Source organism: Pleurodeles waltl, chromosome 9, assembly GCF_031143425.1.
Source record: "Pleurodeles waltl isolate 20211129_DDA chromosome 9, aPleWal1.hap1.20221129, whole genome shotgun sequence".
Taxonomy (NCBI): domain Eukaryota; kingdom Metazoa; phylum Chordata; class Amphibia; order Caudata; family Salamandridae; genus Pleurodeles; species Pleurodeles waltl.
Genome location: NC_090448.1, coordinates 1,180,872,839 through 1,180,898,876, shown reverse-complemented (window position 1 = coordinate 1,180,898,876; position 26,038 = coordinate 1,180,872,839). Strand labels below are relative to the sequence as shown.

General features: G+C 52.2%; 1 protein-coding gene across 2 annotated transcripts in view; it reads right to left on the bottom strand.

The window, feature by feature from the left end:
- Positions 1-4,952: 4,952 nt before the first annotated feature.
- Positions 4,953-26,038, bottom strand: part of PRORP (protein only RNase P catalytic subunit) — a 164,841-nt gene continuing 143,755 nt past the window's right edge. The window contains exons 5-7 of one of the 2 annotated variants that reach the window (XM_069209115.1): positions 19,689-19,837; positions 11,962-12,157; positions 4,953-5,358 (exon numbers count right to left, since the gene is read on the bottom strand). In XM_069209115.1, coding sequence (XP_069065216.1) covers positions 5,227-5,358; positions 11,962-12,157; positions 19,689-19,837 — 477 coding nt within the window. In that variant the 3' untranslated portion in view covers positions 4,953-5,226. The remainder of the gene's footprint in view (positions 5,359-11,961; positions 12,158-19,688; positions 19,838-26,038) is intronic. The other variant, XM_069209116.1, reaches the window with a different exon arrangement.

The window sequence follows — 26,038 nt, the reverse complement described above, 5'->3', positions numbered from 1 at the left end:
GGGTTTCTCTAATTTACTAGCATCAAGGTACCAACACTAAGATTTTTCGGAAGCCTGGTGCTTTTTGTGGATGAATGCCACAAGCCAGGACCCAAACTCTGGAATATATTCCAGCGCCAGACCCCAGTGCGGTTCACCATCTCCCACTGTTATTTGCATTTCAATACCATAACACGATTGATAAGGAAAAGGACACCACATGTGTGCAGCAGAGGAGGATGGGGCTGTGGGGCACAGAGCCGCTAGTCTTGCAGGAAGGCTGCTCTGACAGTCTCCTCCCAGGGGCAGAAGCAGCACCCTGCTCCCCGCTAGCGACCGGCGTAGAGCAACACTACTTTATTTTTATTTTTCATTTATTTTTGAGAATTTAACATTCTCGGGAATTAATTCATATTTAAGGAAACTCAAAGTGGTTTATGTTAAGGGGAGCACCAGAAGAAGCCGGAGAAGCAGGATGGTAAGTAGCACCTCGCCGTTCCCCGCCGAGAGTCTTCCTGTGTCTGACTGTCAGTCCTAGGAAGACTGCTTCTTTATTTACTCTTCTAACCAGCCACTCACTCATTATCTGTTCATTTACCTATTCATTCAGCCGAGCAAAGCACTTTTAAAAATGTATTTTGAGTTCACCTAGCCGTTCATTCATTGGCTTATTCATGAACATCCTATCGAATGTTGGATCTTGTCTGTCGATCATATTTGTACATCAATCAATCAATCAATCATAGTATTTATAAAGCGCGCTATGTACCCGTCAGGGTTTCGAGGCGCTGAGGGGGGGGGGGGAGCGCTGCTGATTTAGCGGTCGAAGAGCCAGGTCTTGAGGAGCCTTCTGAATGCAAGGAGGTCCTGGGTCTGGCGAAGAGATGTGGGGAGAGAGTTCCAGGTCTTGGCGGCGAGGAAGGAGAAGGATCTGCCGCCGGATGTCTTGCGCTGGATTCGGGGTACGATGGCGAGGGCGAGGTTGGCGGATCGGAGTTGACGTGTTGGAGTGTAGAAGTTAAGTCTGGTGTTGAGGTAGGAGGGTCCGGTGTTGTGAAGTGCCTTGTGAGCGTGGGTCAGGAGTTTAAAGGTGATCCTCTTGTCTACCGGGAGCCAGTGGAGTTCCTTTAGGTGAGGGGAGATGTGACTTCGGCGGGGTATGTCGAGGATCAGTCGGGTGGAGGCATTTTGGATACGTTGGAGTCGTTTGATGTCTTTGGTTGGGATGCCTGTGTAGAGTGCGTTGCCGTAGTCAAGTCTGCTGCTGACGAGGGCCTGGGTCACCGTCTTTCTGGTTTCTGTTGGAATCCACTTGAAGATTCTGCGGAGCATTCGAAGGGTGTTGAAACAGGAGGAGGAGACGGTGCTGACCTGTTTGGACATGGTGAGGGCGGAGTCCAGGATGAAGCCGAGGTTTCTTGCGTGGCTGGCAGGGGTGGGCGGGGGTCCGATGACGGAGGGCCACCATGAGTCGTTCCAGGCAGAGGGAGTGCGCCCGAGGATGAGGACTTCCGTCTTGTCGGAGTTGAGTTTCAGGCGACTGTTGTTCATCCAATCGGCGATGGATTTTAGTCCCTCGTGGAGGTTTGTTTTGGCGGTGAGCGGGTCTTTGGTCAGGGAGAGGACGAGCTGGGTGTCGTCGGCGTAGGAGATGATGCTGAGATGATGTTGGCGGGCCAGTTGAGCGAGGGGGGCCATGTAGACGTTGAACAACGTAGGGCTGAGGGAGGATCCTTGGGGGACGCCGCAGATGAGGTTGGTGGCTTTGGAGCGGAAAGGGGAGAGACGGACTCTCTGTGTTCTGTCGGAGAGGAAGGATGAGATCCAGTGGAGGGCTTTGTCTTGGATGCCGGCTTCCTGGAGGCGGGTCATTAGGGAGCGGTGGCAGACGGTGTCAAAGGCGGCTGATAGGTCGAGGAGGATGAGGGCTGAGGTTTCGCCGTTGTCCATTTGATGTCATCTGTGGCGGCGAGGAGAGCAGTCTCAGTGCTGTGGTTTCGTCTGAATCCGGATTGTGAGGGGTCCAGGATGGAATTGTCTTCGAGGAAGTGGGTGAGCTGAGTGTTGACGATCTTCTCGATGACTTTCGCTGGAAAAGGGAGGAGAGAGATCGGACGGAAGTTTTTGAGATCGTTGGGGTCGGCCTTGGGTTTTTTGAGGAGGGGTTGGATTTCTGCGTGTTTCCAGCTGTCCGGGAAGGTGGCAGAAGTGAAGGAGAGGTTGATGATCTTGCGGAGTTCGGGGGCGATGGTGGCGTTGGCTGAGTTGAAAACATGATGGGGGCAGGGGTCCGTGGGGGAGCCTGAGTGGATGGTGTTCATGGTTGTTATGGTTTCTGCCTCGTCCACGTGGGTCCAGGCGGTGAGGCGGTGAGGCGGCAGTCGCGGGAGGAGACGTCGGGGGTGGGGTCTGGCGGTGGACCGGTGTTGAAGCTGTCGTGGATGGTAGCGATTTTCTGGTGGAAGAAGGTGGAGAGGTCGTCGCAGAGTTTCTGGGAGGGCGGGATGTCGTTGGAGTTGGCTTTTGGATTGGAGAGTTCCTTCACGATGCCGAAGAGTTCTTTGCAGTCGTGGGCGTTGTTGTTGATGCGTTCGGTGAAGTGGGCGCGCTTGGCGATGCGGATCCGTTGGTGGTGTTCGCGGTTGGCGTTTTTGAGGGCGACGAGGTTGTCGGGTGTGCGTTCTTGGATCCATTTCTTTTTGAGCTTCTGGCAGATGCTTTTGGAGGTGGTTAGATCGTCTGTGAACCAGGCTGGTTTTTTCTTTCCTTGGATGGCGGTGGGCATCGGATTATTCATTTACGCATCTACTCATTCATTCATGTACAGTTGCAGCTCGCGGTGTTAAAGGGGGGGGCGCACAAAAAATATTAATAACATTTTTTTAAAAATAAACTTATCTTAAAGCCGTGCCGCGTCCCACTCCTCTGCTGCCTGCAGGCAGGCACAGGCTCCCAGCCTGTCCTGCGGCCAATCCTGACGCAGCTCAGGGTAGCGTCAGGATTGGCTGAGGGCACCCAACCAGGGTGCTCCTAGGCAGACTGGGAGCCTGTGCAGGCTCTCTCCAGCCTGGCAAAGTGTGGTGAGTTGGAGAAAGCCGTGTGCACATGTGTGTTTGGCCGGCCACTCCCCCTCCCTCGTCACCCCTGTGGTCCCGCCCTTTACAAGGAAACGATAATAAACACTGTTTATTATTGTTTCCCATAAAGGTTTTGCACTGCCGCCGCTGGCGGGGCGGCAACGCTCCTCCGCCCTCGTGGAGGGGCCGCCTCTGTATATACTTGGGCGTCTACTCATCTTTTACATATGTGTGTATATATTTACCACAGGTGTGGTCTAGATTCAACAATCGCAGAGAGTGGTGTGTTAAATGTGCTGTTAAAGTGCCTAGAGGCCGTGATGGCACGTTCAGGTTCCGGCATTACATTATGTTGTAACAAACCACATGCCCACTTCCCCACTCAATCACCCCCTCAATCCCCCCCCTCCCATCCCCGACACCTCCAAGTGAAAGTTGCTGTCCGTGCTTTGAAACTTTTCCAGGGTGCTCGAGGTCTATAAAAGGGATTCAACAGTGGTAATTCTGCGCATGCGTGTACTATATACAGTTCGGTTAACGTATTTTATTCATTTACGGTTTTACGAGCTTATTTTTTATACCTGTATTGTATGTAGCGATTATTCTTGTAACTTACATAGACTGCATGACATTCCGTCACCCTACCTTTTTTTTTTTTAACCTTGTACCCGTTTACCATTTGCAGCGATCATTCTTGTAACCTGCAGCTTGTTTCTACTTGCAGCCCTTCACCTCAATACACATTATTCAGTGTTGCATAAAACAAACTAACTGTTTATGGGTCTACAGCGACGTCCAGTCTGGACAAAATTAAAGAGTGCAGTTATGAATTTACAACGCCAATAGCTCTAACTCAAGCAAATGCGCGACCTATTGCACTGCAAATGGTTGTTGTGTTTTTATGATCAGTGCAAAGTTTGCACTAGACTTGCATGTGCGTGAAATGATCTTTCCCAAGCTTTAGAGTGAGCACTGTTTTGTAAATAATGTTTGTTTCCTGTGCACACAACTGAAGTTTCAGGATAAGCATGCAAGGCATGAGCAGTACTGCGTGGCTGCATGTGAATCATGTACGCACGAATGTGTGACTCACTTCATGTCCCTTGAGGTCACGGGCCTCACCTTTCAGTTTATCCTCACCGGCACACCAGAGTATGTTAGCATTCTAAAGCGAGTATTCAGCTGGACATCTCTGTGTGTGCTTGTTTTCATGTTGTGTCTTACAGGCGCTTGTTTGTTCTGCCAGTAAGTACTGCCAGGCAAGTAAAATACATCTTGTCATGCAAGGTGGGAGAGTTGCATGTTATTTGCACATGATTTATCCAACTTCATGACGACACCGGGGCGAGTGGATACTGTATACGTCCTGATGAAAGCCCAGGACCTCCTACAGGCAACAATAGGGCTGAAACATGTCAACAGCATAGGAGAGGGTCTTAGGACCTTTAGAACCTAATCACCCCTCCAACCATTTGATTTTAACCATACCACAGAGGGCCACTAATAAAGGGATACCTTGGACCCACAATAGGTATTTTTACTTTTAGGCCCCGGCAGGCTCTTTTAAGAGCTCCCTAAAATATGGCTGAGCCCACCTCAGCCTTTAGGAGTCAAGGTGGACCTGATGATGAAGCATGCCACTGCTAGGGCGGGTCAGGGTCACTTATAAGAGAAAGCATCTTTCTTCCCCTGTATATGCCTAGTGCGGATTATCAGAAAGGGATTGCTTTCTGGATTCAGTTTTAAAGTGGCTGGCAATAATTTTGTTGTGGAGTCTATCTGCCAGGGAGAGAGCGCCTGGGAGTATCATTGGGTCCTGATGGAATTCCTGAACATTAAAAAAAGACTTTTATTTTCCACAAACTACTGGTTCTTATAAAATGAAGACACTGGCAATATGAACAACCACCACACATTTTATTTGTTGCCTTCCAGGATCTCACGGTGTGGCAGAAGCCCGCGCAGGAGAAGCCCAGGCGATCCATAGAGCCGGGGGTACTGAAGGTACATGTATGGCAACGGAGGTGGAGTCTTTGGGCCGCCAGAAACCTTCTCTAATACCTTGTTACCGCTGCCTCTGACAAGAACCCCTGTCTGCCACTCTGGACGTTTCTGTGTCCCCATCTGACTTCACTTCCCTCAATGCTGAGGTCTGGGGGCCTCACACACGTCAGCTCTTCTTCACCAGGCACAACCAGGTTCTGGGCACCTCATAGGTGGATCGCTCCACCTTTTCTTCATCGTAGGGCACGTGCCACGAGTCCCCAGTCGTCTGGACCACGGTGTCGTAGCTGTCAATCGTCTGAGGAATGAAAAGGACAGAGGTTTACAAAGGTCAACACTGGAGGCATGCAGTCCAGACACGTGCACAGCATGTCGCGGCGCAGGGGACTACTCACAGGCCAGCTCAGAGTGGAGCAATGTTCTCGACTAAAGCATTACTTGCACACTACCTGGAGCTAAGGCAGTACTAACAGCCCATCTCACTTTACAGTCATGGGAAGGCTAACCAAATACTCACATCTTATAACACATTACTACTATGATGTGGGACTTATCTTATGGAACCATGCTGTACAGTGACTGGAGTACTGCTGTGGCACATCATAGTACAGCCACAATGTGGGGTTAAAGGTATACCCGCAGCCATGGGTGAGGCTATAGGTATACCCACAGCCAACGGAGAGGCTAAAGGTATAGCCACAGCCATGGGTGAGGCTATAGTTATACTCACGGCCATGGGTGAGGCTAAAGGTATACCTGCAGCCATGGGTGAGGCTAAAGGTATACCCCCAGCCATGGGTGAGGCTAAAGGTATAGCCACAGCCATGGGTGAGGCTATAGTTATACTCACGGCCATGGGTGAGGCTAAAGGTATACCCGCAGCCATGGGTGAGGCTAAAGGTATACCCGCAGCCATGGGTGAGGCTAAAGGTATACCCGCAGCCATGGGTGAGGCTAAAGGTATACCCGCAGCCATGGCAGAGGCTGAAGGTATACCCGCAGCCATGGCAGAGGCTATTGGTATACCCACAGCCAAGAGAGAGGCTACATGTATACCCGCAGCCATGGGAGAGGCTAAAGGCATACCCGCAGCCATGGGTGAGGCTAAAGGTATACCCGCAGCCATGGGAGAGGCTAAAGGTATACCCGCAGCCATGGGAGAGGGGCTAAAGGTATACCCACAGCCATGGGAGAGGCTATAGGTATACCCGCAGCCATGGGAGAGGCTATAGGTATACCCGCAGCCATGGGAGAGGCTAAAGGTATACTCACAGCCATTGGAGACGCTAACGGTATACCCGCAGTTATAAGCGAGGCTATCGGTATATCTGCAGCCATGAGCGAGGCTGAAGGTATACTCACACCCATGGGAGAGGCTATAGGTATACTCACAGCCACGGCAGAGGCTAAAGGTATACCCGCAGCCACGGCAGAGGCTAAAGGTATACCCGCAGCCATGGGAGAGGCTAAAGGTATACCCGCAGTCACGGCAGAGGCTAAAGGTATACCCGCAGCCACGGGAGAGGCTAAAGGTATACCCGCAGCCACGGGAGAGGCTAAAGGTATACCCGCAGCCACGGGAGAGGCTAAAGGTATACCCGCAGCCACGGGAGAGGCTAAAGGTATACCCGCAGCCACGGGAGAGGCTAAAGGTATACCCGCAGCCACGGGAGAGGCTAAAGGTATACCCGCAGCCACGGGAGAGGCTAAAGGTATACCCGCAGCCACGGGAGAGTCTATAGGTATACCCGCAGCCATGGGTGAGGCTAAAGGTATACCCGCAGCCATGGGTGAGGCTAAAGGTATACCCGCAGCCATGGGTGAGGCTATAGGTATACCCAAGCAAGGGTGAGGCTATAGGTGTACCCGCAGCCATGGGTGAGGCTATATGTATACCCACGGCCATGGGAGAGGCTAAGGGTAGACCCACGGCCATGGGAGAGGCTAAAGGTATACCTGCAGCCATGGGAGACGCTAAAGGTATACTCACAGCCATGGGAGACGCTAAAGGTATACTCACAGCCATGTGTAAGGCTATAGTTATACCCCCAGCCATTGGAGAGGCTAAAGGTATACCCCCAGCCACGGGAGAGGCTAAAGGTATACCCCCAGCCACGGGAGAGGCTAAAGGTATACCCCCAGCCACGGGAGAGGCTAAAGGTATACCCCCAGCCACGGGAGAGGCTAAAGGTATACCCCCAGCCAGGTGAGAGGCTATAGGTATACCTGCAGCCATGTGTAAGGCTACAGGTATACTCCCAGCCATGGGAGAGGCTATAGGTATACCCGCAGCCATGGGAGAGGCTAAAGGTATACTCACAGCCATGGGAGACGCTAAAGGTATACCTGCAGCCATGTGTAAGGCTATAGGTATACCCCCAGCCATGGGAGAGGCTATAGGTATACCCCCAGCCATGGGAGAGGCTATAGGTATACCCACAGCCATGGGTGAGGCTAAAGGTATAGCCACAGCCATGGGTGAGGCTATAGTTATACTCACGGCCATGGGTGAGGCTAAAGGTATACCCGCAGCCATGGGTGAGGCTAAAGGTATACCCGCAGCCATGGGTGAGGCTGAAGGTATACCCGCAGCCATGGGTGAGGCTGAAGGTATACCCGCAGCCATGGCAGAGGCTGAAGGTATACCCGCAGCCATGGCAGAGGCTATTGGTATACCCACAGCCAAGAGAGAGGCTACATGTATACCCGCAGCCATGGGAGAGGCTAAAGGCATACCCGCAGCCATGGGTGAGGCTAAAGGTATACCCGCAGCCATGGGTGAGGCTAAAGGTATACCCGCAGCCATGGGAGAGGGGCTAAAGGTATACCCACAGCCATGGGAGAGGCTATAGGTATACCCGCAGCCATGGGAGAGGCTATAGATATACCCGCAGCCATGGGAGAGGCTAAAGGTATACTCACAGCCATTGGAGACGCTAACGGTATACCCGCAGTTATAAGCGAGGCTATCGGTATATCTGCAGCCATGAGCGAGGCTGAAGGTATACTCACACCCATGGGAGAGGCTATAGGTATACTCACAGCCACGGCAGAGGCTAAAGGTATACCCGCAGCCACGGCAGAGGCTAAAGGTATACCCGCAGCCACGGGAGAAGCTAAAGGTATACCCGCAGCCATGGGAGAGGCTAAAGGTATACCCGCAGCCATGGGAGAGGCTAAAGGTATACCCGCAGCCATGGGAGAGGCTAAAGGTATACCCGCAGCCATGGGAGAGGCTAAAGGTATACCCGCAGCCACGGGAGAGGCTAAAGGTATACCCGCAGCCATGGGAGAGTCTATAGGTATACCCGCAGCTATGGGTGAGGCTAAAGGTATACCCGCAGCCATGGGTGAGGCTATAGGTATACCCAAGCAAGGGTGAGGCTATAGGTGTACCCGCAGGCATGGGTGAGGCTATATGTATACCCACGGCCATGGGAGAGGCTAAGGGTAGACCCACGGCCATGGGAGAGGCTAAAGGTATACCTGCAGCCATGGGAGACGCTAAAGGTATACTCACAGCCATGGGAGACGCTAAAGGTATACTCACAGCCATGTGTAAGGCTATAGTTATACCCCCAGCCATTGGAGAGGCTAAAGGTATACCCCCAGCCACGGGAGAGGCTAAAGGTATACCCCCAGCCACGGGAGAGGCTAAAGGTATACCCCCAGCCAGGTGAGAGGCTATAGGTATACCTGCAGCCATGTGTAAGGCTACAGGTATACTCCCAGCCATGGGAGAGGCTATAGGTATACCCGCAGCCATGGGAGAGGCTAAAGGTATACTCACAGCCATGGGAGACGCTAAAGGTATACCTGCAGCCATGTGTAAGGCTATAGGTATACCCCCAGCCATGGGAGAGGCTATAGGTATACCTGCAGCCATGGGAGAGGCTATAGGTATACCCGCAGCCATGGGAGAGGCTAAAGGTATACCCACAGCCATGGGAGAGGCTATAGGTATACCCGCAGCCATGGGAGAGGCTATAGGTATACCCGCAGCCATGGGAGAGGCTAAAGTTATACCCGCAGCCATGGGTGAGCCTATAGGTATACCTGCAGCCATGGGAGAGGCTAAAGGTATACCCGCAGCCATGGGTGAGGCTATAGGTATACCCGCAGCCATGGGAGAGTCTATAGGTATACCTGCAGCCATGGGTGAGGCTAAAGGTATACGCACAGCCATGGGAGAGGCTAAAGGTATACCCGCAGCCATGGGAGAGGCTATAAATATACCCGGAGCCATGGGAGAGTCTATAGGTATACCCGCAGCCATGGGTGAGGCTAAAGGTATACCCACAGCCATGGGAGAGGCTAAAGGTATACCCACAGCCATGGGAGAGGCTAAAGGTATACCAGCAGCCATGGGAGAGGCTAAAGGTATACCAGCAGCCATGGGAGAGACGATAGATATACCCGGAGCCATGGGAGAGGCTAAAGGTATACCCACAGCCATGGGACAGGCTAAAGGTATACCAGCAGCCATGGGAGAGGCTAAAGGTATACCCGCAGCCCTGGGAGAGGCTAAAGGTGTACCCGCAGCCATGGGAGAGGCTAAAGGTACACCCACAGCCATGGGTGAGGCTATAGATATACCCACAGCCATGGGAGAGGCTATAGGTATACTCACAGCCATGGGAGAGGCTAAAGGTATTCCCGCAGCCCTGGGACAGGCTAAAGGTATACCCGCAGCCCTGGGAGAGGCTAAAGGTATACCCGCAGCCATGGGAGAGGCTATAAATATACCCGGAGCCATGGGTGAGGCTAAAGGTATACCCGCAGTTATGAGCGAGGCTATTGGTATATCTGCAGTTATGAGCGAGGCTGAAGCTATACCCGCAGTGATGGGAGAGGCTAAGGGTAGACCCACAGCCATGGGAGAGGCTAAAGGTATACCCGCAGCCATGTGTAAGGCTATAGGTATACCCCCAGCCAAGGGAAAGGCTAAAGGTATACCCCCAGCCATGGGAGAGGCTAAAGGTATACCCCAGCCAAGGGAAAGGCTAAAGGTATACCCCCAGCCATGGGAGAGGCTAAAGGTATACCCCAGCCATGGGACAGGCTAAAGGTATACCCCCAGCCATGGGAGACGCTAAAGGTATACTCACAGCCATGGGAGACGCTAAAGGTATGCTCGCAGCCATGGGAGAGGCTAAAGGTATACTCGCAGCCATGGGAGGGGCTAAAGGTATACTCGCAGCCATGGGTGAGGCTATAGATATACCCACAGCCATGGGAGAGGGTAAAGGTATACCCACAGTTATGAGCGAGGCTATTGGTATATCTGCAGCCACAAGCGAGGCTGAAGGTATACCCGCAGCAATGGGAGAGGCTATAGGTATACCCGCGGCCATGGGAGAGGCTATAGGTATACCGCGGCCATGGGAGAGGCTATAGGTATACCCGCGGCCATGGGAGAGGCTAAAGGTATACCCGCAGCCATGGGAGAGGCTAAAGGTATACCCGCAGTTATAAGTGAGGCTATCGGTATATCTGCAGCCATGAGCGAGGCTGAAAGTATACCCACACCCATAAGCTGGAGTTAAGAGTATCTCTTTAGCCATAGGTGTGGGTTAAAGGTGTACCTGCACCTATGGGTGGGTTTAAAGATATACCCACAGCCATGGGTGGGGTTAAATGTACACAAACAGCTATGGGGGATTGTTAAAGGCATACCCACAGCCATGGGTGGAGTTAAAGGTATACCCAGAGCCACTGGGGGAGAAGGGGAGGGGTCAAAGGCATACCCACAGCCAAGTTATACCCGCACCCATGGGAAGGGTTAAAGTTATACCCGCAACCATGGGTGGAGTCCCTGCAGCCAATGATGAGGTTACACCCATGGGTGAGGTTAAAGGTCTAACGGTACAGACGGGAGATGGGAGAGAATAAAGGTATACCCATGGCCACGTTCGAGGCTAACGGTATTCGTATAGCCATAGGAGGCTGTAATACCGCCACACAGCAACGAGCGGAGTAAATGGTACGCGAGCACGTGTTTGGGTTTAAAGGTAAGCCTGCAGATACTGGTTTGGTTAATGGTATACCACAGCCATGGCTGAGGTTAACAGTATACCCACATATGGCTTACATTAATGATATATCTGCATATGGCTTATATTAATGGAATTCCTGCATATCCCTTTAAATCCAATGTTTGATCAGTGGGAAAAAATCATGGAAGATTCTGTGTGTATTTTTAAATACATTTTCAACTTAACGCATCTGCCAAGCCGGGCCCTTCGTGCCTCCCATATCGCCACTGCTGTAAGCAACATGCCCGGCTCTGGCTCAGCCCAGGGTCCCCCTGAAGCCTTCAGACAAACGTGAGATGAGTGGAGAAGATGTGGCTTCCGCCTTCCCTGCATCCCTGTGCGCGTTACCACGTCATCCCTGCCCCCAGAAGCCCCATCCCACCCCCCAGGGCACCAGAGGAGAGGCTGGTCAGAGCATCACGGCCAGCACCCCCTCCCCTGCATCCAGGGAGCTTGAAGAATGATGGTGCAGAGGGAGGGCAGGCGGAAAGAGACAGGTTGGTGCCAGGGGGCTGATATCAAGGTTGGCAGGAAGTGAGGGTAAGAGTAACAGAAGGAAAAGCAGACACAGAGGGCAGGGAGAGAGGCATGGGGCACAGAGGGTATAAAAGTGAAAGATGGTGAGGCGAGAGATGGAGAAGGGAGAAAGGAGGCGGCAACAAGAAACAGAACAGAATGATGCAGAATGATAAAAAAAGACAACCGATGAAAGAGAGAACTGAGAAGGATGGAGAGATATGAAGCATGTAGTAAGAGAGAGGAAGACTGAGGGGATCAAGCCATGCACACGGCGCAGCTCTCAGAGAGCAGCGGGAGCCCTGGCCCGGCCCTGGCTCGCCCACCTAACGAACCCGAGCCGGTGTTACCTGAAACACGACCTTCTTCCCTGGCACGTAGGTGGGCAGCACAAGCTGGTGCCCTCGCTGCCACTTGAAGAAGAGGCGTCGGATCCTGCTGTCTGCCAGGCAGGCCTTGTGGTCCCGCATCAGGTCTCTGGTGACAAACCTGCACTGGCTCCCTGAGCTCAGGGCCGCGTACAGGAGGAAGGGGTCATCCTCGGACCTGCGTTGGGAGGGGAGACAGGCATGGACGAAGTCAACGGTACACACACTGCCACCGGGGAACTGTGGGAGACTTAAGGGAGTACGACAAATTCAAATACTTCACAGGGTGACACGAGGACTTATGGGAGATGAGAGGGGGGACAAGGAGTTATGGGAGATGAGAGGGGGGACAAGGAGTTATGGGAGATGAGAGGGGGGGGACAAGGAGTTATGGGAGATGAGAGGGGGGACAAGGAGTTATGGGAGATGAGAGGGGGGACAAGGAGTTATGGGAGATGACAGGGTGGCACCCAAATTATGGGAGATGACAGGGTAGCACAGGGTAGCACCCGAATTATGGGAGATGAGAGGGTGGCACCCGAATTATGGGAGATGAGAGGGTGACACACGAATTATGGGAGATGAGAGGGTGGCACACGAATTATGGGAGATGAGAGGGTGGCACACGAATTATGGGAGATGAGAGGGTGGCACACGAATTATGGGAGATGAGAGGGTGGCACATGAATTATGGGAGATGAGAGGGTGGCACACGAATTATGGGATGAGAGGGTGGCACACGAATTATGGGAGATATGAGGGTGGCACATGAATTATGGGAGATATGAGGGTGGCACATGAATTATGGGAGATATGAGGGTGGCACATGAATTATGGGAGATATGAGGGTGGCACATGAATTATGGGAGATATGAGGGTGGCACACGAATTATGGGGAATCAGAGAGAGATACAATGAATTATAGAAGATCAAATGAATTACTAGAAAATAGACCAGAGCAGTGACTAAAGCATCAGTAATGCAGGGTACAGTCTGTCCCATGCCGGACCAGAGGCTCATGTATCAGTGATGCAGGGTACGGTCAGTCCCAGGCCAGGCCAGCGTCTGATCTATCAGTATTGCAGGGTATGGTCAGTCCCATGCTGGGCCAGCGGCTGATGTATCAGTAATGCAGGGTACGGTCAGTCCCACGCCAGACCAGCGGCTGATGTATCAGTAATGCAGGGTACGGTCAGTCCCACGCCGGACCTGCGGCCGATGTATCAGTAATGCAGGGTACAGTGAGTCCCATGCCAGACCAGTGGCTGATGTATCAGTAATGCAGGGTACGGTCAGTCCCACGCCGGACCTGCGGCCGATGTATCAGTATTGTAGGGTACAGTGAGTCCCATGCCGGACCCATCGGCTGATGTACCAGTAATGCAGGGTACAGTGAGTGGCGTGCAAGGGTCACCTCTGCAAAGCCTGCTGGGATGGGGCAGAATCCTTCAGATGCTGGTCTTGCATCTGAAAGTGTTGTAGAGTTAGTGTAAGTCAACCACCTGCTAGGGTCTCGCACATCTGCCTAACAACCCCAGCACTACTGCATTTCATGATGAAAATTATGCACACAAATGAGTTTAAGAAATTAAAAAAACCTGCACCTAAAATATATATATTCTACTTCTATTTTAGGACAAGGTGGACTGGAAACCTTGTGGATTGAGACATCTTCCCTGTCAGTCAAGTAGTAACTTGTAGAGTTGTCCAGCCCAGAGCGGATCCTCCAGGACACGGCCCGGAGCGGGCTTTCTAGACCCCGGCACTAAGGACTTTGTCAATGAGCCAACAGGAGACAGAAAGCCAGTTGGACTGCAGCCACTGGGCAGTACTCAAGTGAGACGCATCTCAGGCAAGGAGCACTTATATCAAGTATCCCAGAGGTAGTTAGTGGAATCCAAGCCCTCTTCATATTGACAAGACACCCTCAAGAGCACTAGGAAACAATGGATATACTTTAAAGATGTATTTTAAATTAAAATCCTATCCTAGTACCCACAACGTGTGCAGTAAATATGATAAAAACAAACAGAATAGTAGCTGCAATCGTTATGAGTAATTTGAACAGCGGAAAACATTGCAACATATTGACTGTTCAAATTAATATCCATCCCACTCCCATATACTAAGCTAATGTCACCACCATAAAATGCCTAATTCAAGTTTTAAAGATGGTTTAGAAGCTGCCACGGTGCAGAGGAAGATGGGCAGCGAGTCCAGCTCTCATTGGCTGTGGACTCAGACGTCAGGGATGGCTGCTAGGCTGGGCTCAGCAGGTCCGAGCTCTTCCTTGACAACAAGACAAAGCAGGTGAGACTCCCACAATCTTCCTAGTCCTCGCCTGTCCAAACATCAGTGTTCAAGCTATCCCAGTATCAGCGCTGGAATCACCAAGATGCTGGACCCAGGGGTCTCAGGGGTGTCCCAGAGACTCTGGGCTCGCGCCGGTTCTACTTCTTCCAAGGCTTGTGGTTTTGCCTGCAATAAATAAATCCCGCTGCTGCCACCAAGACAAATGCCCCCTCCATTTCTCCAGCTTATTGATAAGTTGGAGGTTGCACAGCTCCTGAGTACTTTCAACCTGAAATGAGGCAATTTGCAAATTGTCTTAATCAGTACAGACAATCCAGGCATTTGCAAGGTGAGAGGCGGAGCTGCAACTAGAGGCTTCTTCTGGTTTCCTTGGTGTTGAAGAACAGATGATGTTCATCAAAGCCCTCAGTGGTCTGGATGACGTCTGTCACCTACAAAGATCCAGGTGGCAGAATCTCCTGATCCATGTCTAGACGGTGCTACCGGCTTCCGAAAGCTAAAGTCTGCTGCAGCAAAGCCCAATGCTGTACGGTGAACACCAAGAAAAGTTGGGAAGGAAAAGCCACTACAGGCAAGACTGAAGCAACCACTGATTGGGAACTTGCCAACGCACAAATGTACAAATCCGTGAGCTTGCGTTCTGGGGCTTCACAGGTTAATAACGGAACATCGTTGAGACCCACGGTGTCCATCACACTGAAGAGGAATCATGTCATCTGTACTGAGGTATTTCATCAGGCCTTCCAGAGGGAAGGTGCATCAGTTTGGTCATTCAGATCTCTCGGGCTGGCCTATGCAACCACGAGGTAGGAGCCTGGATGGCCCAAGTGGCAGAGAGAGTCACAGAGACCAAGGCAGTGAATCAGTCAACAGGTGCTGCCCAGGGAGCCGAGCTGATCCCCCGTGAGACGCAGTGCATTACATTCGGGATGCCTCGGACAAGCCTCTTACATGGCTTATAATAACGATGACGGGATGAACCCAAGGTGGGCCGGTATCTTGGATCCGTGTCCACAAAAGAAAGCACCGGGCTGAGAATTGCTTCCAACTTCCCTGCATGTTTTTAGTTTTTCTATACATTATTTGCAGCATATCCAGCTTTAAGAGTTTAAACTGTGCCTCAGAAACATAAAATGATAACAACTGTGGGTGTGCAACAGGCTTCTGCTGGGGAGGGAGATGCTCAATTTTCACTTCTTTGGCAATGTAGGTTCCCCGGCTTGAAGGCAGAACTGGTTCTTTTCCGGCTACACGCCGGTGACTGTGCGCCAGGACATCAGAGCCGCCTCTGCAGTGGGACCTTGTCTCCAAAGGACACACACTGAACCACTGAACGTGGAAGCAGGGGCTGTAACATCTTCCTATAACCTGGACAGCCAGAGACCCTTTTTTGAATTGTCTAATAAAGTTATCATGTTAATCCCTAAAAATGTCTGAGATACAGAAATGACTGCCTGTGTTATTATGTTTTGGGTGAAGAGAGTGAATGAGTAAAGTGACCCATTGGAATGCAGTGTCTGGAGCCAAACTGTGCCACCCTCACAAGAAGCACCAAGAGCTGCTCTGCGTGTTACGCAAAGATCTCACTGAGCTGAAGCCTTGGGCCCAGGACCGCAGGAGGATGCAGATGTACTCACAAGAAGCACCCAGGAGCTGCTCTGGGTGTTACGCACAGATCTCACTGAGCTGATGCCTTGGGCCCAGGACTGCAGGAGGATGCAGAGGTACTCACAAGAAGCACCCAGGAGCTGCTCTGGGTGTTACGCACAGATCTCACTGAGCCTTGGGCCCAGGACCGCAGGAGGATGCGGAGGTACTCACAAGAAGCACCCAGGAGCTGCTCTGGGTGTTACGCACAGATCTCACTGAGCTGATGCCTTGGGCCCAGGACTGCAGGAGGATGCAGAGGTACTCACAAGAGGCACCCAGGAGCTGCTCTGGGTGTTACAAAAAGATCTCACTGAGCCTTGGGCCCAGGACTTTAGGAGGATGCAGAGGTACTCACAAGAAGCACCAAGGAGCTGCTCTGGGTGTTACACAAAGATCTCACTGAGCTGATGCCTTGGGCCCAGGACCGCAGGAGGATGCGGAGGTACTCACAAGAAGCACCAAGGAGCTGCTCTGGGTTTTACACACAGATCTCACTGAGCTGAGCCTTGGGCCCAGGACCGCACGAGGATGCAGATGTACTCACAAGAAGCACCAAGGAGCTGCTCTGGGCATTACACAAAGGTCTCACTCAGCCTTGGGCCCAGGACCGCAGCAGGATGCAGAGGTACTCACAAGAAGCACCCAGGAGCTGCTCTGGGCATTACACAAAGGTCTCACTCAGCCTTGGGCCCAGGTTCGCAGGAGGATGCAGAGGTACTCACAAGAAGCACCCAGGAGCTGCTCTGGGTGTTACACTCAGATCTCACTGAGCTGAAGCCTTGGGCCCAGGACTGCAGGAGGATGCAGAGGTACTCACAGGAAGCACCAAGGAGCTGCTCTGGGTGTTACACAAAGATCTCACTGAGCTGAAGCCTTGGGCCCAGGACTGCAGGAGGATGCAGAGGTACTCACAAGAAGCACCAAGGAGCTGCTCTGGGTGTTACACAAAGATCTCACTGAGCTGAAGCCTTGGGCCCAGGACCGCAGGAGGATGGAGAGGTACTCACAAGAAGCACCAAGGAGCTGCTCTGGGTGTTACACAAAGATCTCACTCAGCCTTGGGCCCAGGACCGCAGGAGGATGCAGAGGTACTCACAAGAAGCACCCAGGATGTTACACAAAGATCTCACTGAGCTGATGCTTTGGGCCCAGGACTGCAGGAGGATGCAGAGGTACTCACAAGAAGCACCCAGGAGCTGCTCTGGGTGTTACGCACAGATCTCACTGAGCTGATGCCTTGGGCCCAGGACCGCAGGAGGATGCAGAGGTACTCACAAGAAGCACCAAGGAGCTGCTCTGGGTGTTACACACAGATCTCACTGAGCCTTGGGCCCAGGACCGCAGGAGGATGCAGAGGTACTCACATGAGCTGATGCCTTGGGCCCAGGACCGCAGGAGGATGCAGAGGTACTCACAAGAAGCACCAAGGAGCTGCTCTGGGAGTTACACAAAGATCTCACTGAGTTGAAGCCGTGGGCCCAGGACCGCAGGAGGATGCAGAGGTACTCACAAGAAGCACCAAGGAGCTGCTCTGGGTGTTACACACAGATCTCACTGAGCCTTGGGCCCAGGACCGCAGGAGGATGCAGAGGTACTCACAAGAAGCACCAAGGAGCTGCTCTGGGTGTTACACAAAGATCTCACTCAGCCTTGGGCCCAGGACCGCAGGAGGATGCAGAGGTACTCACAAGAAGCACCCAGGAGCTGCTCTGGGTGTTACACAAAGATCTCACTGAGCTGATGCCTTGGGCCCAGGACCGCAGGAGGATGCAGAGGTACTCACAAGAAGCACCAAGGAGCTGCTCTGGGTGTTACACACAGATCTCACTGAGCTGAGCCTTGGGCCCAGGACCGCAGGAGGATGCAGAGGTACTCACAAGAAGCACCAAGGAGCTGCTCTGGGTGTTACGCAAAGATCTCACTGAGCTGCTCTGGGTGTTACACACAGATCTCACTGAGTTGAGCCTTGGGCCCAGGACCGCAGGAGGATGCAGAGGTACTCACAAGAAGCACACAGGAGCTGCTCTTGGTGTTACGCAAAGATCTCACTGAGCTGATGCCTTGGGCCCAGGACCGCAGGAGGGTGCAGAGGTACTCACAAAAAGCACCAAGGAGCTGCTCTGGGTGTTACGCACAGATCTCACTGAGCTGATGCCTTGGGCCCAGGACCGCAGGAGGATGCAGAGGTACTCACAAGAAGCTGCTCTGGGTGTTACGCAAAGATCTCACTGAGCCTTGGGCCCAGGACCGCAGGAGGATGCAGAGGTACTCACAAGAAGCACCCAGGAGCTGCTCTGGGGGTTACACAAAGATCTCACTGAGCTGATGCCTTGGGCCCAGGACTGCAGGAGGATGCAGAGGTACTCACAAGAAGCACCCAGGAGCTGCTCTGGGTGTTACGCACAGATCTCACTGAGCTGAAGCCTTGGGCCCAGGACCGCAGGAGGATGCAGATGTACTCACAAGAAGCACCCAGGAGCTGCTCTGGGTGTTACACACAGATCTCACTGAGCCTTGGGCCCAGGACTTCAGGAGGATGCAGAGGTACTCACAAGAAGCACCAAGGAGCTGCTCTGGGTGTTACGCACAGATCTCACTGAGCCTTGGGCCCAGGACTTCAGGAGGATGCAGAGGTACTCACAAGAAGCACCCAGGAGCTGCTCTGGGTGTTACGCACAGATCTCACTGAGCTGATGCCTTGGGCCCAGGACTGCAGGAGGATGCAGAGGTACTCACAAGAAGCACCCAGGAGCTGCTCTGGGTGTTACGCACAGATCTCACTGAGCTGATGCCTTGGGCCCAGGACCGCAGGAGGATGCAGAGGTACTCACAAGAAGCACCAAGGAGCTGCTCTGGGTGTTACGCACAGATCTCACTGAGCTGAAGCCTTGGGCCCAGGACCGCAGGAGGATGCAGAGGTACTCACAAGAAGCACCAAGGAGCTGCTCTGGGTGTTACACACAGATCTCACTGAGCCTTGGGCCCAGGACTTCAGGAGGATGCAGAGGTACTCACAAGAAGCACCAAGGAGCTGCTCTGGGTGTTACACACAGATCTCACTGAGCCTTGGGCCCAGGACTTCAGGAGGATGCAGAGGTACTCACAAGAAGCACCCAGGAGCTGCTCTGGGTGTTACGCACAGATCTCACTGAGCTGATGCCTTGGGCCCAGGACTGCAGGAGGATGCAGAGGTACTCACAAGAAGCACCCAGGAGCTGCTCTGGGTGTTACACACAGATCTCACTGAGCTGATGCCTTGGGCCCAGGACCGCAGGAGGATGCAGAGGTACTCACAAGAAGCACCAAGGAGCTGCTCTGGGTGTTACACAAAGATCTCACTCAGCCTTGGGCCCAGGACCGCAGGAGGATGCAGAGGTACTCACAAGAAGCACCCAGGATGTTACACAAAGATCTCACTGAGCCGATGCTTTGGGCCCAGGACCGCAGGAGGATGCAGAGGTACTCACAAGAAGCACCAAGGAGCTGCTCTGGGTGTTACACACAGATCTCACTGAGCCTTGGGCCCAGGACTTCAGGAGGATGCAGAGGTACTCACAAGAAGAACCCAGGAGCTGCTCTGGGTGTTACACACAGATCTCACTGAGCTGAAGCCTTGGGCCCAGGACCGCAGGAGGATGCAGAGGTACTCACAAGAAGCACCCAGGAGCTGCTCTGGGTGTTACGCACAGATCTCACTGAGCTGATGCCTTGGGCCCAGGACTGCAGGAGGATGCAGAGGTACTCACAAGTTGTCAGTGAAGAAGCATGTGGCTCGCTGCTGCACGGTGGCCATGTGGCGCCGGTCCCAGTTGCGCGAAGGGCTCAGCATGTGCTTTCTCCCGAGCACCAGGATCCTCAGGTTCTGCTGGGCCAGGGAAGACACCACATCCAGGAGCTGGAACCAAGGAACATCGCATTAGACGGGAGACGCGGGGGGCAATGTGCATTATATGGAGCATTGAAACTCAGTCTGACAGAGAAGAGTCAACCAGAACATGGTCAGGAAAAGCATGCGCGATGGAGCAGGGGAAAGGGAGATCCAGTCAAGGGAGGCACACTGAAAGGGAGAACTGTCACCGGAAGTGTATCGCATGGGCGTGGGGCCACAGCCTGGTAAACCAGGACGGTAAAGGGGAACACAGCATGGTCAATGGATGCTCGGCTAAAGCTGAAGAAGGCACTTGTGTTCAAGGGACCGAGGTGTGGCAAATGCATCAACCCTGCAGGATCAGCTACATTTTAGTGAGTATCTTTGAGGGTTCCACATGGAGCACAAGCACACTCATACCTTTCATGATTGCAGACAACCCAGATCTGTGTGTCATAGTGAACGTTCTCCAGACCGCCTCGTGAGGTCTATGTCTTCCAGAGATATTTGATGCAACAATCGCTAGCTTTACAGATGGGCTTCTATCCTGCTTTATACCAAACCCTCAACACAACACAAAGGTCGTAACACAGGAGAAGACAAAAGGAGAGTCCACAAGGAGGACGTGGATAGGATATCAGCTGCTGTTTAAACGTGATAGAGGATGGCATGTCTGGGAAGTCACAAGGAGGAGCATTCCCAACTTTGGACGGCTGGACAGGGAAGCCTTCCTTGGAATTCTTTGTAAAAGACGAGACACATAGCAAGACGATACAGACATCTCTCGTTTAGTCCCTCGAGCGGACAAAAAAAGGAGGGTGTTTCTTTCGATGAGATGCAGCCCTACCAGCTGCACCCTCTAATGCAGGAGATCTTAAGAAGAATTAGGTCTTTGAGTGGCAATTCATTCACGGGCATTAAGCCGGAGAGACAAGATCTCAGCTTTTAAAGCCACAGATCAGATGCAGTTCAATATACTGGCGTTGGCATTGCATGCATAGGGGCTTAGAAAGGATCACACTAGAGAGTTCAGTTCATCACAGGACTCCACGTGTGAGATTACTTGTGCCACACAGGGCAGAGATTTGTATTTCTGCGATTAACAGTTGGCATGAAGTGCTGTGGGAGCTGAAAGTAAGAAGGAGAGCTTTTAACAACCTCACTGATTTGGGGTTTAAAGGACAGGTCTTTATCGTGCAGAACTCCCAGTATTAAACCTTGGATGCGACTGACAGGGCTTGAAAAAGAGCAGGTAGGAGTATGGTTCGAGGGAAAGGAGCCCAGTTTTGTTCCTTCTGCTTCGGTCACTGGCACAGGAAGGGTGGACCGGCTTCCTGCTGCTTCGAAGCCACGATCAGTATTCCCTCACACCTCAGCAGGAAGGCGGATCCCTGCAGTGTAGGACTCTCGTCAGGTCCTTCCCCCGCAGGGTGGGCACCTGTTAATAGCAGGGCGACAATGAGACAGACACTGTCTCTGTGCCAAGCTGAGGCCTTCGCTGCTGTGTGAGTGCCAGCACCTGTGTCCCTCTTCGACCACCATACCCGAGTACCGGATAGCTCTCATACCCCTCCTCAAGAAGCAATGTTTTCTTGTTCTGCAATGGGCACACCTCTTCCTTAATAAATTCACAGCGGCGGGTATGAGATGAAAAAGATTACACGTGTAATTAAGCTATAAACTGATACTATGGTGACCTCGGCAGAAAGGTTTTCAGCACGTTCCTCAGTTCCAGGTGGCAAGGGATGGCTGTGTTAGGTCATTGCAATCCATTCCAAACACGTCCTACTTAAAGCACAAGAGATCTCCGGCGGACTAGTTTTTCTCTTTCACTTGAGGTTGTTGCAGGTCTACAGCAGCTTGGCTATCCAGGCCCTCGAGGCCAAGCCTGCAGCCTGCCGTCCATCCCAGAAAGGACAGATCCGCCTGAGACCTGCCGCCCGCCCTTCTGTGGCTAGAGCAATCTTTCATTCCTACCTGGTTTCCCTGCAGGGTGTGCACTTTTCAATCGTGGCTGGACTAACGCTGGACTCTTCTGCAGCTGGTCTTGTCCCTGCCATTCTTGCGGGGTCTGGATCGACTGCAACTAGATACGCCCATTACGTTCCACGGTTAGACTGGTCCCTACCATACCGACAAGGGCTAGACTGTCCCTTGTATTCCTGCCTAGGTCTGGAGGATGGAACGTCCGCAGCTACACTTGCCGCTTCCATTTCCGGCCTCCATTTCTGCTAGAATCTGGAGATGGGATCTTCTGTGGCTGCCCCTTCTATTCCTTCCGGGGTCTGGAGGATGGCCCTTTTGCAGCTCTTCCTGCCACTTCCATTCCTACCCAAGCCCATGTTCTAAGGTTAGACTTGTCCCTTCCGTTCCTGCCTGGGCCTCAAGGATGGATCTTCTGAGGCTATACCTGCCCCTTCTATTCCTTCCGGGGTCTGGAGGATGGACCTTTTGCAGCTCTACCTGTCACTTCCATTCCTGCCCAAGCCCATGTTTTAAGGTTAGACTTGTCCCTTCTGTTCCGCCTGGGCCTCGAGGATGGATCTCCTGAGGCTATACCTGCCCCTTCTATTCCTTCCGGGGTCTGGAGGAAGGACCTTTTGCAGCTCTACCTGTCACTTCCTTTCCTGCCCAACCCATGTTCTAAGGTTAGACTTGTCCCTTCCGTTCCTACCTGGGCCTCGAGGATGGATCTTTTGAGACTACTTGAGAAGTGGAGACCTGTTCAGATCTTTAAAGAGAAATACATGAACCAATAAAAAAATCTGACATAAGGAGTTAGGATACAGGTATCCTGCCCCTATAGAAGAGTTAGAGGGGACCCCTCAGCGGCAGAACCTGCCCAATTTTGTTTTTGGGTCGATCCATGGCTCCACCGTGGCACTCAGTGCGCCCCACCCCATGTAAACTCACGAAGGATCCAAAAAACAATAGAAAAAAAAAATACCCGCTCACACACCAGAAACACAGCGCACGGCCAAACGCCATGCACTGTGAGGGGTTGGCTGCATGCGTAGGGGTTGGCCATAGGTGGTCATTCTATTACCTTTTGGTAATTAGATATTAGTTTACATAAAAAAAAAACACTTGCATTCACAGAAAAAAAACAAAGGTTACAGAGACGTTATAGTTAGATTGGCGCTTTAAACACACAAAACCATAGAAATTGAGCAGTCATAGTTATACTTATTGGAAGAAACTATAAATTGTGCCGTTAAGTAACTTTAGGCAATTGGTTATAGTTTCTTAACAAGAGAATAACTAACTGCTGAATTTCTGTGGTTTTGCAGGGTTAAAACGTCAACCTAACGATAAGGTCCCTGTAACCTTTGTTTTTTCGTTGAACATATATATACTTATTGTCTTAATATCTACTGCAATCTGAGCCGGACCCCACCCAGGTCCTGCACCCGGAGAACATGATAATAGGGCCCTAAGGTTCTTTAAGCTGCAGATTCGCCCCAGGGTGTCGGATGTGCCACTAATTGAGTTTCCTGATATCGACATATTAAGATTATTAAGAATTTAAAAGGATAACACCAAACCAATGTCAAAGACATTTCCTTTCTGAGACTTCCTCCAGGAGCGGTAATACTGGGTGCCACCTATGTCACTGATGTCACTGGCGCTTGGGGGGGATATACCAGGCATCCCATCAGGCTCCTGACTCGCCCACAGTACCAAGAGTTAGTAGCCACAGGCGGGGGTCATGGGTTTTCAACTCACACGCAGATCACTCAGTGACCCCACTGCACTCAGTGTCTGATCAGATCTCGCTCTTTTGATAGGATCAGCCCTTAGTGCAGAGCAACAACAGATGGGGCTCTTGGGGTGATGAGCTGCAAGGAAAGACAAACTCTAGCACCCCAGTTTCACAGAACTGCGGTGGAAAGGCGCTTAAGCTGTTTACCATTAGAATCTGCAGGCAATGTTACCACTGGGACAGGAAACGTGAAGTATCTGCAACCTCTGGATCCCACCGGGGCTCCCCGAGCGTCAGTTTAATTTCCTGTACTCCAGTCAACCAACTCTAGGGGCCAAGGAGAGGGGCCACCCATCAACCTCTGCCTGCTGGGTGTCCTTGCAGGGTCCCATGAGGAGATAGCTCCGGGGGTGGGAGCCCAAACTGCAGGTGGTGCTCCCAGGCGACAGCACTTCCCATAACTGAGATATTGTGTCCTTACACTTCCCAGGCATCAACTGCAATGTCCTGATGATGCTCCTGTGATGGTTACAGGATCCACCCGTTGTCGACACACACACCGACCTTATAAAATGTATACAGTAATGCACATAAGGGCAGAACTGCTGCTGTAGATTTATTTGTGGCTAACAGATTTTTTGTTTTGTTTTATGTAACGCATCGCCTGAGTTCTTCTGTTTATATCATTTTGTGTCCCCTGTGTTTTGAGTCATTGCCCACTATTTTCCTGTTTTGTTACACAAATGTGATTTTATTTGTTTTCATTGACACTGCGTCCTGGCAATCCCAGGTAAAAACGTACAGATGTGAGCCACTGGGATCCTGGTTCCTTTAAAGCCCAAGCCAAGCGGCTTCCCCATCCACAAGGGAAACATGAAAGTAAAACCATTAAAAAGGGGTCTTAACTGGTTGGTTAAGAGACCCAGAACAATCCTCTAGTCCGTAAGTGTCCGGTGGCACGTCAAAAGGGGAGGATGGTGACAGCTATGAGACCTGAAGAAAAGACAGATCAAGCGTGTGAGGATCATCGACATGACACATGACTGTTAACAACTGGAACCCTCACCAGAACTGATGGATGCAAAAACTAGGAGTAACATCGGACATAAGGAGTCCTGACTGCTCTCCAGCAACATTCAGAGCCATAAGTGGCCTATTCAGTTGGGATCACAAGACACACTGCTAGCACTGGGAGCAGTGAGGATCATGGAAGGTTCACTCCTAGCACTGGGAGCAGTGAGGATCATGGAAGGTACACTCCTCGCACTGGGAGCCATGAGGACCATGGAAGGTTCACTCCTAGAATTGGGAGCAGTGAGGATCATGGAAGGTACACTCCTAGCACTGGGAGCAGTGAGGACCATGGAAGGTTCACTCCTCGCACTGGGAGCAGTGAGGATCATGGAAGGTACACTCCTCGCACTGGGAGCAGTGAGGACCGTAGCACTGGGAGCAGTGAGGACCACCGCTCCTAGCACTGGGAGCAGTGAGGATCATGGAAGGTTCACTCCTAGCACTGGGAGCAGTGAGGACCATGGAAGGTACACTCCTAGCACTGGGAGCAGTGAGGACCATAGAACTGGGAGCAGTGAGGACCACCACTCCTAGCACTGGAAGCAGTGAGGACCATGGAAGGTACACTGCTAGCACTGGGAGCAGTGTGGACCATAGAAGGTTCACTCCTAGCACTGGGAGCAGTGTGGACCATGGGAGGTACACTCCTGGCACTGGGAGCAGTGAGGACCATGGAAGGTACACTCCTGGCACTGGGAGCAGTGAGGACCATGGAAGGTACACTCCTAGCTCTGGGAGCATTGAGGATCATGGAAGGACCATGGAAGGTACACTCCTGGCACTGGGAGCAGTGAGGACCATGGAAGGTACACTCCTGGCACTGGGAGCAGTGAGGACCATGGAAGGTACACTCCTAGCTCTGGGAGCATTGAGGATCATGGAAGGACCATGGAAGGTACACTCCTGGCACTGGAAGCGGTGAGGACCATGGAAGGTACAATCCTAGCACTGGGAGCAGTGAGGACCATGGAAGGTACACTCCTCGCACTGGGAGCCATGAGGACCATGTAAGGTTCACTCCTAGAATTGGGAGCAGTGAGGATCATGGAAGGTACACTCCTGGCACTGGGAGCAGTGGCTCCTTGAGACCCGCACGGGTGAGTAGCGCGCTTTATAAATGTTAATGATTTGATCTGATTTGATTTGGATCATGGAAGGTTCACACCTAGCACTAGGAGCAGTGAGGACCATGGAAGGTTCACTCTGAGCACTGGGAGCAGTGAGGATCATGGAAGGTTCACTCTGAGCACTGGGAGCAGTGAGGATCATGGAAGGTTCACTCTGAGCACTGGGAGCAGTGAGGATCATGGAAGGTACACTCCGAGCACTGGGAGCAGTGAGGATCATGGAAGGTTCACTCTGAGCACTGGGAGCAGTGAGGATCATGGAAGGTTCACTCCGAGCACTGGGAGCAGTGTGGACCATGGAAGGTACGCTCCTCACACTGGGAG